The sequence below is a fragment of the Rosa chinensis genome, chromosome 6 (assembly GCF_002994745.2).
Source record: "Rosa chinensis cultivar Old Blush chromosome 6, RchiOBHm-V2, whole genome shotgun sequence".
Classification (NCBI taxonomy): Eukaryota; Viridiplantae; Streptophyta; class Magnoliopsida; order Rosales; family Rosaceae; genus Rosa; species Rosa chinensis.
The window spans coordinates 69127708-69141186 of record NC_037093.1 but is presented as its reverse complement, the minus strand read 5'-3'; the positions used below and the strand labels follow the sequence as shown (position 1 = coordinate 69141186).

Below are 13479 nucleotides of genomic sequence, written 5' to 3'. Positions count from 1 at the left end.
AATTTCATCTTTTGGTTTCACAAAGAACATTGTAGATGAGTGTGTTTACATGAATACAGTAGGAAATAATTTCATTTTTCTTATACTGCATGTAGATGATATTCTTTTAGCTAGCAGTAACATGAAATTACTCAAGGATACTAAAACCTTCTTATCTAATCATTTTGATATGAAAGACTTAGGTGAAGCATCTTATGTTTTGAGAATTGAAATTCAGAGGGACAGCACACAAGGTCTCCTAGGTTTATCTCAGAAAAATTACATTTCCAAAGTGTTGAAAAGGTTTGGAATGGAGACCTATGCATGTGGTGAAGTTCCTATGTCCAAAGAAGATAAATTTACCAAGAACACAAGTTCTAAAAGGGGGGCGGGGGGGGGGGGGGGGGGGGGGAGTGTTTCTGATTGTGACAGTAAGCCTTATGCTAGATTAATTGGTAGCCTTATGTATGCACATGTATGTACTAGACCTGATTTGTCATTTGCAGTAGGTATCTTATTATCCATATTTCAGTCTAATCCTAGTCAAGAACATTGGATTGCTGGAAAAAAGATACTTAGATACCTTCAAAGAACTAGGAACCACATGTTGGTTTACAGAAAAGTGAAACATTTGGAATTAATCGGTTTTACTAACTCAGATTTTGTAGGAGGGGCTGTGGCATGGAAAACCATGAAACAGTCATTAATATCCACCTCCACCATGCAAGCAGAATTTATAGCTATTTATGAAGAAGTCTGTGAAGGTATTTGGATTAAAAAATTTCTGATGCAAACTAAGGTTTTAAGCTTTATAGTTTCAGATGCACTTAAATTTTTGTGTGACAATGAGGCTGCAGTTTTCTTTAGCAAGAATAGTAAAAGGTCGAACAATTCAAAACACATCGATCTTAAGTACTATAGTGTGAGAGAGAGAGAGAGAGAGAGAGTGAAACATGGAGAAGTGAGCCTCTTGAATGTTGATACAGATTCTCAGCTAGCAGATCCTTTTACTAAAGCCTTATCAGTTTCAGCATTTCAAAAGCATGCAAGAAATATGAGAATTCTATCTGCATTGGAAACTTGAGTTCAGTGGGAGTCACAACTAGTCTTAAAATTTTTAGATTCTGTATTCTATGTTCCTTAGTTCAGTTATTTTAATTTCAGCTCACTTGTAAACTTTGCTTTTTGCAAATTATGAATAAAGTTGAGGAATTCCAGTTTATACTGTTTTGGTACCATTTTGATTTGCTGGAATGACTATTGAAATATTTATGTCTGTGTATATTATCAAGTGGACTATTATGCTATGCAAGTTTTACAGATTAAGTATTCAGACTATCAAGTCCACTGGTGTGCATAAATAGTTGGTGTGATTTTGAAGATTACAAAATCAATGCAGTAGGACAGTGATCAAGTAATTTTATAAGTAGATATACAATTTTAACCTGCTCCTTATTATCACATTTTGAGCTCATGTGATTTGTAGCAGCTGATGATAAGTGGTCATCAACTAGTGTGGTTATGTTAATCATTTCTAGTTTTTGGTTCTTGGATTAGTTTCTGCATTTTGACCAAGCTGAATGAATCTTGGGTATGCTTATATTTCAGTGCACATTTTAGTTGTTATCTGTTTTAAACTATGGTTCATTTATCTTGCTTTTACACAATGTGAGTCCAAGTGGGAGAATGCTGGAAAATATGGACTTCACATTATCTCATAGCATTAAGTAAATGATAACTGATTTAGTTTAAGATAAATAACAAGAAATATAATGCTTTAACTCTATCTAGTTACCTATTGAGAATGTATATCTCTTAATAGGAGTTAGAAGTTCAAGTTAACTTTACCTGGTTAACATCAAGTTAATGTGATAAACTTAAATCTCCTAATCGATAAGTTTAGGCAGATAACATGGACTCTTTTATGGAGAGAGGACTCTTTGGATTGATGCCTATATATTTGCAGGAGAAGTCCCTGCCTCTACTACGAGTAACAAGCAGTTCATTTCCATAGAGTGAGGTTAAATAGTAGTAGAAGGTAGAAGACTTTTCCTTGGTAAGTTGTTGTGGTTATCATCTGCAGAAATGGATGTCAACATGGTTGCCGTTGGTCAGACTATCTTGGATGGAATCAAGAGTGTGGATGCAGGTGGGTGTCCTAATAAGATTTAGGAATTCTCTTCTGCATATATCTTGTTCATACGTTTATGTAATTGAGTATGTGTTTGTATATTTATGATTTGATCTTTATGTTGTGATTATTAAGTTGCTGCATCATGGTTTTAACAATATTGTTATTGTTACATAAGATAGTAGAATCATCTGAAACCAAAAGCAATAGAAATATATAATTTAATTATATTTGTAGGTTGATCAATGAACACAACTTTTACTTTCACATTTAGGGAATGATAATTGTAATTTTGGGGAATACAATTCATACATTTTTAGGGCACATTTACTTACTTGGAATTGAAGGAAATGAGTACAAGGTAAAAATATTATTGCGTTTACTAACACATAAAGGAATCAGAATGATTTCAGGTAAAAGTATTTATGTGTTTACTTACACATGAAGGAATCAGAATGGTGTAGGTCCCACCTAGGGGTGTCAATGGATTGTGTCAGGTTAGGTTCGTGTCTGGTCTTGGTATCTGTCGCGTCACAAGAGACAAACCCAAACCAACCCATTTAATAATCGTGTCGAAGATTTAAACACAAACTCAACCTATTTATTAAACGGGTTTCCAATTTTCAACCCATTTAACACATTTAATAAATAGGTCGTGTAGTGTGGGACAAAATGATCCATTTAAGGGTTAACATTGCGACCCATTTAACTTAAAAAACACATAAATTGATTAAGAGTTTTTCTATTGGAACCTCTAAATTTACTCACTGAACCTCTATGCTTTTTACACCTCTTATCAAATTTTCAAATACTAAATTTACTTACTAAACCTTAGTAAACTTCCTCAAATAACCTTACTCATAATTTGCAAAAAAATTATTATCTTTAAAATAAAAAATATCATTTCAATGATCTAATCACTCTATAAATCTTAACTAAATATACATTTCTTGATCAAACTTGAGTTTCAAAAATTAATGACTAATCAATAAGAAAATGCCATGAATTATTCTGGTTAAATTTTTTTTTCTATTTTAGATGTGCAAAAAAAAAAAAAAAATCATTTGTTTTTATTCACAAAAAAGAAAATCATTTGTTTTTTAAATTTTTTTATGTATTTTTTGTACCACATGATCAATTATTTAATTTTTATTTATTTATTTATTTTTCACAAATATAATGGATTGACTTAGATTTAGGTCATAAATCATAAGAGAATTTATTTTGTTTTCCCTCACCAATATGTGTTCAACATATATATCATACATTTTTATGTCACATGATCTTAATCATATTTTTAATTCTTATTAAATATATATATATATATATATATGTATGAATGTTTTAATGAGTATGTAGTGAAATTGGAAAATGAAAATAGATAAGGAAAATAATAAGGAACACAATCTAATATTATTGAATTGGAAAGTCTACATAAAATAAATATAATATTTTTTTGGTATAATTATTGTCCTTAATTGTCATTTTATAGTGGGTTAAATATGTCATTTAATAATTCATAATAGAGTGAGGTCAAATGAGCAAATTTGGAGGTCCCAATAGAAACTCTCATTGATTAAATTCACTAGAGAACAGTGGTGGATCAAGGAATTTTTTTCAGGTAAGGCAAGACTCAAAGCATCATCAAACGACAAGTACAAAAAAAAAAAAATATATATATATATATATATATATATCTCTATTGAATACAAATACAATATTACAAAATCAGTAATTCATATTTTGTTGTCTCTTAATTTTATATTGTTGTGTTTTGAGTTATTTAATTTAGGTTATAGAACACACATAGCAAAGGAAAAAAAACAAAGAAGAAAACTTACTGGATTGTGAATTGGTCAATTTCAAGGATCACAATAGTCACAAAAATCAACAGAACCTGCAATTTATATAAAAAGACTATTAAATTAATCTGAATTTTATGAGTTTTGAATAGGTTATAGAATGAATTGTAACTTGCCGTAAACTTGTGAAGGAAGACTCAATTGATCAATTGAAGCACAAAATAAGAGCTTTCAAATTTTCAATCTTTAGTTGCCAAATGAATTCAATGAATAGTAATAGAGAGAGATGTAAGTTCTTCTGTATAATTGGAATTTGGGAGAACAATTGTTTTTGATTTGATGGAAGAAGTCGAAGAACAATTACACAAATATTGTATAAGTCGCAGACGTCCACGACTCCATGTCCTATTTAAACAATGCGTCAATTTTTGTCTTTCTCATATTTGGTTATGAAATGATCCTAAAAAAAAAAAAAAAATTGATTATGAAATGACATCGTTTTGGCCTCTCAATATTATTAAATGAAAAGCTCAAAACGACGTCATTTTGCGTTGCTATCAAAGGAAAAAAAAAAAACTCCTAGAGCTTGTCATCTTCCCTAGTTCAAACTAGTTTTGCCCTATTTCCGCCATTTTTATATACCTTGCCTACAACCAACCTATATAATCCAAGGTAAAAAAAAAAAAAAAAAAAAAAAAACATTCTAGCAAGTGCCTAATCTCACCTCTCTATATATTTTTTTGAGAATCAATCTCGCCTCTATATGAATCCGCCATTGCTAGAGAATTTATAGTATTAATGGCGAAGTGGTAACTCTAGTTAAAGTGAGAAAAAGACTTATTCAACCTTTATATACATATAATATTGTTTTTTTTAAATGGATCGTCTACGCGTGTTATATATAATATAAAACCCGACTTATTTAATAAACGGGTCATACAAGTTCACTTCTTGTTGGTGGGTTGACTCGCAACCGACTCGTTCATTAAATGGGTCATAGTGCGGCTTTATTTCGTGTTGTTTTCGAGTCGTGTTATCGGGTCGTGTCGGAATTGACAGTCCTAGTCCCACCTTTTTATCAGGAATTTGATTACGAAGGGGGAAGATGAGTTTAGGAATTAAATTCTTTAGAATCAATACTGATTCATTTCTTTTTTCATTTCACCTGTCTTTGATTCATGATTATTTTTCCTTTTATATAAGTAAACGTGTCATCAGTTTAGTCTTAGGTTGAAGTTCAATTCTGATATGATGCTGGCCTGTGAAATTTCCTTTTGAAAATGTGGATAAATGAATTCCTCTTCATAAGCAAAATATGGCTAGACATACGAGTTTTGAACAATTCCTTCTTGCACTGTAGGTGCATATGCATTTGCAAAAACGCTGCGTTTGGAGTGAGAGAGTCTGAGAATCCAAAAGACGGACCTCAAATTTAACCTAGAAATGTAACCTTAACCACGATCTGTGGGTAAAACATTTAGGCGGGAAAATCACCACTCCCTCCCAAAAACGAGGTTCACACCCTTCTCTCTCTCTCAACATCTCAATATGGCTGGGGTTCGGCGGTCCAGCCGCGTGGCACAGCCAGCGACGGAGGTCGCCGGAAAACAAAAGCGGCCGGCGGAGGAAGACGTAGAGATGGTGGTTTTGGACGAAGAGGAAAAGGATCCATTCAAGGCTGAGATTGCGAAACTTCGTAAGCGATGGGAGCTAGCCTCCGTCATCAACTTTTTGACGGTGAAGATCCTATTATTTTGGGTTTCCCAGTGAGATTGATGTTTGTGTGTGTTTTTGATTTTGATTTTTGATTTTGGATTTTGATTCTGTTAGGTGTTTGAGCCAGTGATTGGGAAGCTTACTAAAGTATCAGCGGAAGAGATCGAGATGGGTTTGATAACCCCAAACGATTCACTTGCTCAGCTTCACATTGCGATTTTAAAGGTTTTTGGTTCTTCGTTATTTCTGTATTTATGAGCTTGCTTTTATTGTTTGCCATGAAATTGTGTACAAAACACAACATTGTCTCTGTTTTGCTCACAATGTGTGACCAAGGGTTCATCTGGGTTGTGGGTGAATGTAAAAGTTAATGCTTTTTGTCCAAAGTGATTTACAGTTTGCTGTGTTTGGCCTTCTCACTATATGATAATTTGTCTATATGTGGAATTCTGATGTAATGAAGTGAAGAAGAAGAAATTATGCCTACTGGTTTCGTTTGCTTGTTAAGAGAGATTCGTGGATTGGTATAATTGTGCCTTTGATGGATTGAATTGAACCACGTTTGGTCCATTTAACTGGTAGCCTGATTATTTTACCACATACGTTCAGCCTGGTAACGATGTTTCCTGAAATTGAAATGAAGCAGGAGTATGGTAGTTGAGCTCTTCCATATTGCTTGTTTCAACAAATTATTATGGGTTTTGCTTACACAGTTGGAATCTAGCTTTTATTACTAAACTAGGAAGGGAATGTAGTGGTTTCAAAGATCACAAATGGGACAGTTAGATTGTTTTCAACTGGGTCTGATATCTCTATGTGTACTGAATTTTCCTCTATGTCTATTTTCACTCCTTTTACACATATGATCATCTTCATCTCATAAAATCTATGACCTGTGGTTTTTCCAGGGAATACCACCAGCAAGTAAAACATTGGATGGTTCTGATGCATGGGTGACTGTTCTTTGTAAGAAACTTGTTACTTGGTGGCCATGGGTGAGTCCTTTTTGTATGGAAAATGAAAGACTTGCCAAATTTATTTGCAAAATTTGCTTAGTTTGTCCGTACCATATGCAATTTCAAATAAAAGTGAGGTTTATTCAGCTCAATTTGCCTTCTTCTTTTTTTCCTGATAATTAGCCACTTGGTGAAGAAAATTTGGTACACAAATTTTGTAGACAGTAGGTATTTTTGTATTAGTATGCATATAACCTGCAGCTGTATGTGATTACATTACTGCAGGTTGCTGAGGGGGAGATTCCACTCGTGGTAGCTAAAGGGTATTTAAACAAGCTAGATTTACTATATATAATATGATTCAAAAAGTGATATCAACTAAAGGCAATCTCTTTTCCCTGCAGAGAGGAGATAGCACGTTATAAAGGACTTGATCCGACAGAGCGTTTACTAATGTTAAAAGCACTCTGTGAACTCCGAGCCGATGTATTTACTCCTTTGTCATTATTTTTTCTGTTTCTTAATGTCAAGTGGTGTGCCTACCGGATATCCTAGCTTTATGTTACCAATTGTTGTTGCCTGAACATGTCAATACATGTTCCAAGTATATTCAGGTGTCTGTTCTGTTTTTCCCTTTAGTTTCTGGTTGTGTGAAATAATTAACTCAATCTTTTTGTATCCAGCAAGATGATGCAGTGGCTTATATTAATGATGCTCTGAAACAAGGAACTGAAATTTCTTCATTCCGCAAAGATAAGATAGGAGGAGACGACAAGAGAACTTCTTATTGGTAATGTTTTGATATGTTACGATGAATTTCATGTGTTTAATAGCAAATTTGGTTTTTATATCACTTTCTATATTTATGTCAGGTATGATGGAAATACAATAATAGGTCATAGATTATACAAGGAAGTAACTGTCATTGAATCGAAGACAAAAGTTAGGGGAAAAGGGGGTTTGAACCTACCAAATATCAGTTTCCAGTGGGAAACACTAGCAACCAATCTCGAGGAATTTCAGAAGGTTATGGTAAGTCAAATTTTTTATTTATTCCAGTACTGAAGTCCATCATTAAATATTCCTTGGTGTAATGACAGGATGAACTCTCATCAAGCAAAGTTGCAGGAGAACGTGGTGCTGCTAAGACTATTGAAACTGATGCTATTCCTGCTCTTGAGAAACTTCAGAAGGTAAATTTGCTATCTTTTTGTGGCTATTAATTATAAGAATGCATGGTTAATCATTAGCAGTTTAGTAGCAATTTACCAGTGAACTTTATTAATAGTCTTATTCTTGCATACTTTGGTGTTCATACAAAAACTGATGTATTATGCAGAAAAAAGAAAGGGAACTGAAAAAGAAACAAAGGCAAGAGAGGCAGCAGAATCTTTTAACAAATTTCTATGGTGCTGGAATTACACGTTCCTGTCGCAACCGCAGGCCTGTCAACTACACATTTGGTAGGGTGCAAATTTTGTGAGTATGTGTCCTGAGTCATAGCTGAATTTTAATAGTCTCCTTGTAAACCCGAAGTCATTGTGGCAGTATGATAAATTGAACGCTGCCCATGTCTGAGAAGTTTATGGTCTATAACTCTATAATGAATGCTCCATAATCCATACATGGTAAGTTACAATTTATATGGACGATAGTAATTGGATCACATACTACCTTAACTAATATCCTTTCAATATAATGCCTGGGAAATTAGAGCTATTTCACTAGAAACTTGGAAAGTTTGAATAAGCAATGATCCTCAATTTGTTGTCGACGCATACTGGTATCATGACAGTGACTTCGTTATTTTCTTGTTTTGTGTCCTTACATTCTAAAATACACTCTTTTGGATAATATGCAGATGATTATGACCGGGTCATTCATGAGGCTATAAAAGTAACAAAGTAAGATATCTGACTGTCTACCTTTTGCATTCGAAGAAATGATCTTCTTTGTTGCTTTATGGCTTCTGTAGGTAGTGTTGTTATACAATTTTTAATTGGTACACCATACTCACATACAGAAAGTAGAGAAGAGAGAAGCACACTCTTTCACTTGTGGGTGGTAGGGAAAGGTATTGTTGCCCTATTAGAAGGGAAACTGCAGACCTGCATCAATTGCTAAAGTTTCCTAATAAAATAATATTTTCAGATCTTTTACCCTTTCTGCATATTGTACTCTTTCTGTTACACACCGCTGGATGTCCACTTCTGGATCTATGCAGCATTTTATTCTTAAATTCTTTCTTGTCTGCTCATGACTCCAGAACTTGTTTTTAAATCTTGATAGGATCCTATCCATGACATCATCTGTTCTTTTCCTCTTTTCAATTTTTCTGACTGATTAGTTTTACTTTTGGTACAGTAAGAGGAAAACTACCGAAGAGAAAGTGCAAGAAAGGAAGAGTAGAAGAAATGACAAAGCTAACAATGATGCCCCAGAAAGAGACACAAATTCAGAAGATTCAGATAAAGAAAGTGATTCCACAAACAGTGATAATAACCATTCTGGTAAGAAGGATGATCAGGATTCTGGTTACTATTCTAGTAACACTGAAAGCGACATGCTTGAAGATGCTGCTGATGATGAGGATGATAACAATTGGGATGGCACCAAGGATGAGGATAATGATGAAGAAGAAGATGGTGATCTCAGTGACAAACGCAATTCTAAGCAAGAGAAGAACAATGCTCAGACTGATAAAATTTCCCAAAAATGGCCAGCTTTTGGTGTCCGCTGGAGTACAAGACTAGCAGGAGGCACTAGTCATCAAGTCGTGGAAAACAGGAACTTGGGTGCTAAGAATAGGTCGAGACAAAGACCTGTCTGCAACTCTGCCCTTGACTCTCTTGTGATCCAAGACTCTGAGGATGAAAACTCAGGGGGACATGAAAACAGTGAGACCTCAGAGCATGAAAACCCATCCCCAGATACCGATCCGGAAGAAGTCAGTGAAAGCTAGAAGTATCCTGAAGCAAAACCTGTCATGCAAGTAGGTATATAGCGGAAGATGCTCAACTTTTGTACTACGGAAAACACAATTTTGTAAATCCAATATGAGCTCTTGTTTTGTAACCCACGGTATTATCCCTCAGTTTCAGACATTGATGTTTACTTAATGCAGTATGCAGCCTGGTTTTTGCGAAATCTGTTTCTCAATTCTTTTCTCCTTTTGATGAGCTGCAATTTCTTGGTTTTTTCATTATTTTTTCTATTTCTTTTTTATGTAAAAATTGATTCATATCCTATTTATACAAACTGAACTCATTTCAACACCTACAAATGTTTCATAAAATGATATCAAGGACTCGAATGAAAATTCGGTTTCCATCAGAATATATGGAGATTGTTGCTTGCCACATTTATCGGTTATGCAGATTGTTGTCTCCAGATTCCAGAATCACAGCAAATTTTTTCTCATGGGTTTGCTCATTACCGGGGTATCAACTGTAACATCATTTGAATGGTTGCAATCATTTTTTGGATTGCACTTCATATCTGCAAGCTCAGTGTCTAAGTAATCATTACTGTATCTCGAAATAATATCCGAAAAGTCCAAATTAGTATAAGGCTTCTCATTAGGTACTGAATCAAATTTCCCAACCTGAAGATAATTATCCAAATGATTATCATGCCAATGCTTGGAGCTGCCAACATAACTCCCAGCTTGAAATTCCTCTGTTACATTGTTCATAGCAAGTCTTTCAACTTCAGCATTACTTTGAAGAAGCTAGTCCTGAGTTTCCAAATCGCATTTTACATACTTGGGTTCCCAATGCCATACATTTTCGTACTCCCTTACATTGTTTGTAGTGACTGCTTCAACTTCAACATCATTTGTAACAAGCTGGTCCTCATTTTCCAATTCACATTCCACATACTTGGGTTCCCAAGGCCGTACATCTTCAGACTCCCTTTGTTCATAGCGAGTGCTTCAACTTCTATATCATTTTAACAAACTCTTCCTCAGTTTCCGATTCACATTTCACATACTTGGGTTCTGAATGCCATTCATCTACAGACTCCCTTACATTGTTGATAGCCAGTTCTTCAACTTCTACATCATTATTAACAAGCTCGTCCTCCATTTGTAATTCACCTTTGACACTGTCAGCTTCCCAATGCCACTCATTTACAGGCTCTCTTACAGTTGCATCAAACACCTCATCTTCCTGCTTTGGCTCTTCATCCACACTATCCTCAAATTCAGACGCATTATCACGATTCTGTGGTCTCATCCGAGATTGATGTTTCCAAAGACTTGGGGAAGTTAAGCCTAGCCACAGGACCATACATGGCCTTTGCAGCTTTATCATAAGCAAGTGCAACTTCAACAGCAGTATCAAAAGTACCAAGCCATGAACGAGCAACCTTCTTCAACGTCAGACCATGTGTATTACTACTTGGCACTCGACTTTCAGAAACCCATTTGCCCCAAATCCCCTGGCTAACACCTCTATAACTGGAATTTAAATTCTCAGGCCCCCCTTTTCCTCTCATACAACCCTTTCTAGCTCCTGTGGTTGGCATTTTATGTGGCATTCGATTGACAAATCCATCTTTTGCAAAATCAGAATTTTCATTGTACTTGTCCCATTTAACCAAAGTATCATCAACTCTGGGCCTCTTGCCCATTTGTCTATCCCCGTCTGAACTCTCAGGCATCATTTCAGAATCAGAAAGTGAGGTCTCTCTGGTTGTATATCTGGCTCTTCATTCTTGGAGAAGGGTTTATATCAGGGGTTTATCTCATTAGCTATAAGGCTTTACCTAGCTGCAATTTCTCGGTTACTCGAAAAGAAGCACATTTTGCGTCTCCAAAGCCGACTGAAGCCGGAAAATGAAGTCTGAAGAATACAACTCGATTGATATCAGATGATCAAGTTGCCCCAATCAATCAATGGAGTTTGCACAGTTACAGAAAAAACAAGCAAAAACAAAATTTCACCAAAACCAAAATCCTCATTAGACTCATAATCTCAAACTAGTCATTACAACTCTTGATAAAAGTTACAAAGAAAACTCAGGACTCAGGGTTTAGGGTTTTAGAGTTTTAGCCAGTGATCATAGTCCCAGCTCCTTCATCAGTCAAAACCTCAAGCAACAAAGAATGGGGTTTCCGGCCATCAATAATACTAGCAGTCCTCACTCCCTGAGCTAATGACCTGACGCAGCAACTCACCTTGGGAATCATCCCACCTCCGATTTGCCCATCCTCCATCATCTTCTTCACTCCCTTGATGTCAATCTCCTTCACCAAGCTACTCGGATCCTCTCGGTCCTCCAGAATTCCGGCCACATCAGTCAGCAGGATCAGCTTCTCCGCCCCCAGCGCCGCCGAGATCTCCCCCGCCACCGTGTCCGCATTGATGTTGTACTGCTGACCGGACCCGTCCGACGCCACCGACGCAATCACCGGAATGTGGCCGTCGTCCACGATAGACCGGAGAATTGCGGGGTCCACGCGCGCCACCTCGCCGACATACCCTAACTTGGCGGCGTTGGGGGCGGGGCGGGCGGTGATGAGCTCGCCGTCGGAGCCGCAGAGGCCGATGGCCTTGACTCCTTCCCGGTTGATCAGGGAGACCAAATGCTTGTTGACTTTGCCGGCCAAGACCATGGAGACGATCTCCATGGTGGGCGCGTCGGTGACACGGAGGCCGTCGTGGAAGTTGACCTCGATGTTGAGGCGCTTGAGCCAGAGGTTGATCTCGGGGCCGCCGCCGTGGACCAAGATGGGGCGGAGGCCGACGCAGGCGAGGAGGACGAGGTCTCTGACGACGGTGGCCTGGAGGGTCTCGTCCTTCATGGCGGCGCCGCCGTACTTGACGACGATGGTTTTGCCTCGGAATTTCTGGATGAAGGGTAGGGATTCGGAGAGAATGTCGACCCGGAGCTGACCCGGAGTGGTATGAGCCGGGTGTTGGGCTTTGATTGAGAGCGAGTGCGGTGGACATTTGGGGCGGAAGAAGGTGAGGTTGCGGGGTTTTGGGGAAGGAGGGAATGAGATCAGAGATGGACAAGGGTGGGTTTTAGAAGCCAACATTTTGAGTTTGATTCTAGGGTCTTCTGATCTCTTAGATTGAGAAAGAGAACCTCAATCCAGAAAGAAATTGAGAGGGAAAATGGGATTTGGGTTGGTCTTGGAGAATCTGTGGATTTGGATGATGATGGAGGCTTCCTCCCTCCTCTGGTCGGTGGGTTTGTGACTTTTCCTTTTATTAAACCAGAGAAAGACTCAGTGAACTCGAGTGTGAAACTCTTTTATGATTTTAATTTTGACTCTGCAGAGGGCTGTAGCACGTGCCAAGCACGAGCCATGTTGGGTTTGGCTATTGGCTATTGGCTATTGCTTATGTACATATATCTCAGTTAAACTTTGATTCTAATGTCTTGCCCCTTTTTGTTGGTTCTGATGCGCTGGCTTCCAAATTTGATTGTGCTTGATTTCTCACACACTTTCTTAATGAGGCTTGAAGCCAGTATTTGAGGCTTGCATTAAGCTAAAGCTAATTCCTAAACCCTGCTAAACCCATACTAGTAATAACTGGAGTATAGATTTTCCTTTTACTTCCTCAGTTTCATTTTTTGTAATTTCGGTTGTGCTTATTCTGTAATTTGTTAACACTTTCAATAAAACTAACTGAATGTAATGTCAACTTTTATTCTTGAGTTGATCAGTCAAGGACAGGGTGCTGGAATTGATTTAGTTGAATTTTGGCATTTTTTTTTTTAAATTTATAGTGTTAATGATTTGGACCAGAACTCTAAAGACAGGAAGCTACAGGGTGGACATTCCCCAAATTGAATTTGCAGGATCCAAAATGAATATGACCCAAACAACTAGGACCAAAATTGTAATCCAGTCAGTAATATGTCGATTGAGTCTCATGTG

At 36.9% G+C, this 13479-nt stretch overlaps 3 protein-coding genes across 3 annotated transcripts; 1 reads left to right on the top strand and 2 right to left on the bottom strand.

Moving 5' to 3' along the window:
• The first annotated feature begins 5264 nt into the window (after positions 1 to 5264).
• Positions 5265 to 9731, top strand: LOC112173579 (DDT domain-containing protein DDR4). The gene is made up of 11 exons (XM_024311237.2): positions 5265 to 5649; positions 5743 to 5853; positions 6537 to 6623; positions 6870 to 6907; positions 6989 to 7070; positions 7268 to 7374; positions 7457 to 7616; positions 7685 to 7777; positions 7924 to 8047; positions 8446 to 8488; positions 8949 to 9731. Exons 1-11 carry the CDS (start codon positions 5461 to 5463, stop codon positions 9544 to 9546), a joined length of 1632 nt encoding a protein of 543 aa, XP_024167005.1. The 5' UTR covers positions 5265 to 5460; the 3' UTR covers positions 9547 to 9731.
• A 128-nt stretch (positions 9732 to 9859) lies between these two features.
• On the bottom strand, positions 9860 to 11373 carry LOC112171845 (ethylene-responsive transcription factor CRF6). Its single transcript, XM_024308961.2, has 4 exons — positions 10806 to 11373; positions 10578 to 10756; positions 10369 to 10498; positions 9860 to 10314 (listed from the first exon to the last, which is right to left on the bottom strand). The coding sequence occupies exons 1-4, from the start codon at positions 11250 to 11252 to the stop codon at positions 9985 to 9987; spliced, it is 1086 nt and encodes a 361-aa protein (XP_024164729.1). The 5' UTR covers positions 11253 to 11373; the 3' UTR covers positions 9860 to 9984.
• A 153-nt stretch (positions 11374 to 11526) lies between these two features.
• On the bottom strand, positions 11527 to 12816 carry LOC112168840 (acetylglutamate kinase, chloroplastic). The gene has a single exon (XM_024305767.2). It carries the CDS (start codon positions 12628 to 12630, stop codon positions 11638 to 11640), a length of 993 nt encoding a protein of 330 aa, XP_024161535.1. The 5' UTR covers positions 12631 to 12816; the 3' UTR covers positions 11527 to 11637.
• Positions 12817 to 13479: the final 663 nt, after the last annotated feature.

Excerpts from the sequence above, each read along its gene's own strand:
- LOC112173579 (XM_024311237.2), top strand. The coding sequence starts at position 5,461 with ATGGCTGGGGTTCGGCGGTCCAGCCGCGTGGCACAGCCAGCGACGGAG. Across the intron at positions 7,778-7,923 it reads CTCTTGAGAAACTTCAGAAG|AAAAAAGAAAGGGAACTGAA; the intron begins GTAAATTTGCTA and ends TGTATTATGCAG. Across the intron at positions 8,489-8,948 it reads GAGGCTATAAAAGTAACAAA|TAAGAGGAAAACTACCGAAG; the intron begins GTAAGATATCTG and ends CTTTTGGTACAG.
- LOC112171845 (XM_024308961.2), bottom strand. The coding sequence starts at position 11,252 with ATGATGCCTGAGAGTTCAGACGGGGATAGACAAATGGGCAAGAGGCCC. Across the intron at positions 10,757-10,805 it reads CGGATGAGACCACAGAATCG|GAAGATGAGGTGTTTGATGC; the intron begins TGATAATGCGTC and ends GAGCCAAAGCAG. Across the intron at positions 10,499-10,577 it reads GAATGGCATTCAGAACCCAA|GGAGTCTGAAGATGTACGGC; the intron begins GTATGTGAAATG and ends CTATGAACAAAG.
- LOC112168840 (XM_024305767.2), bottom strand. The coding sequence starts at position 12,630 with ATGTTGGCTTCTAAAACCCACCCTTGTCCATCTCTGATCTCATTCCCT.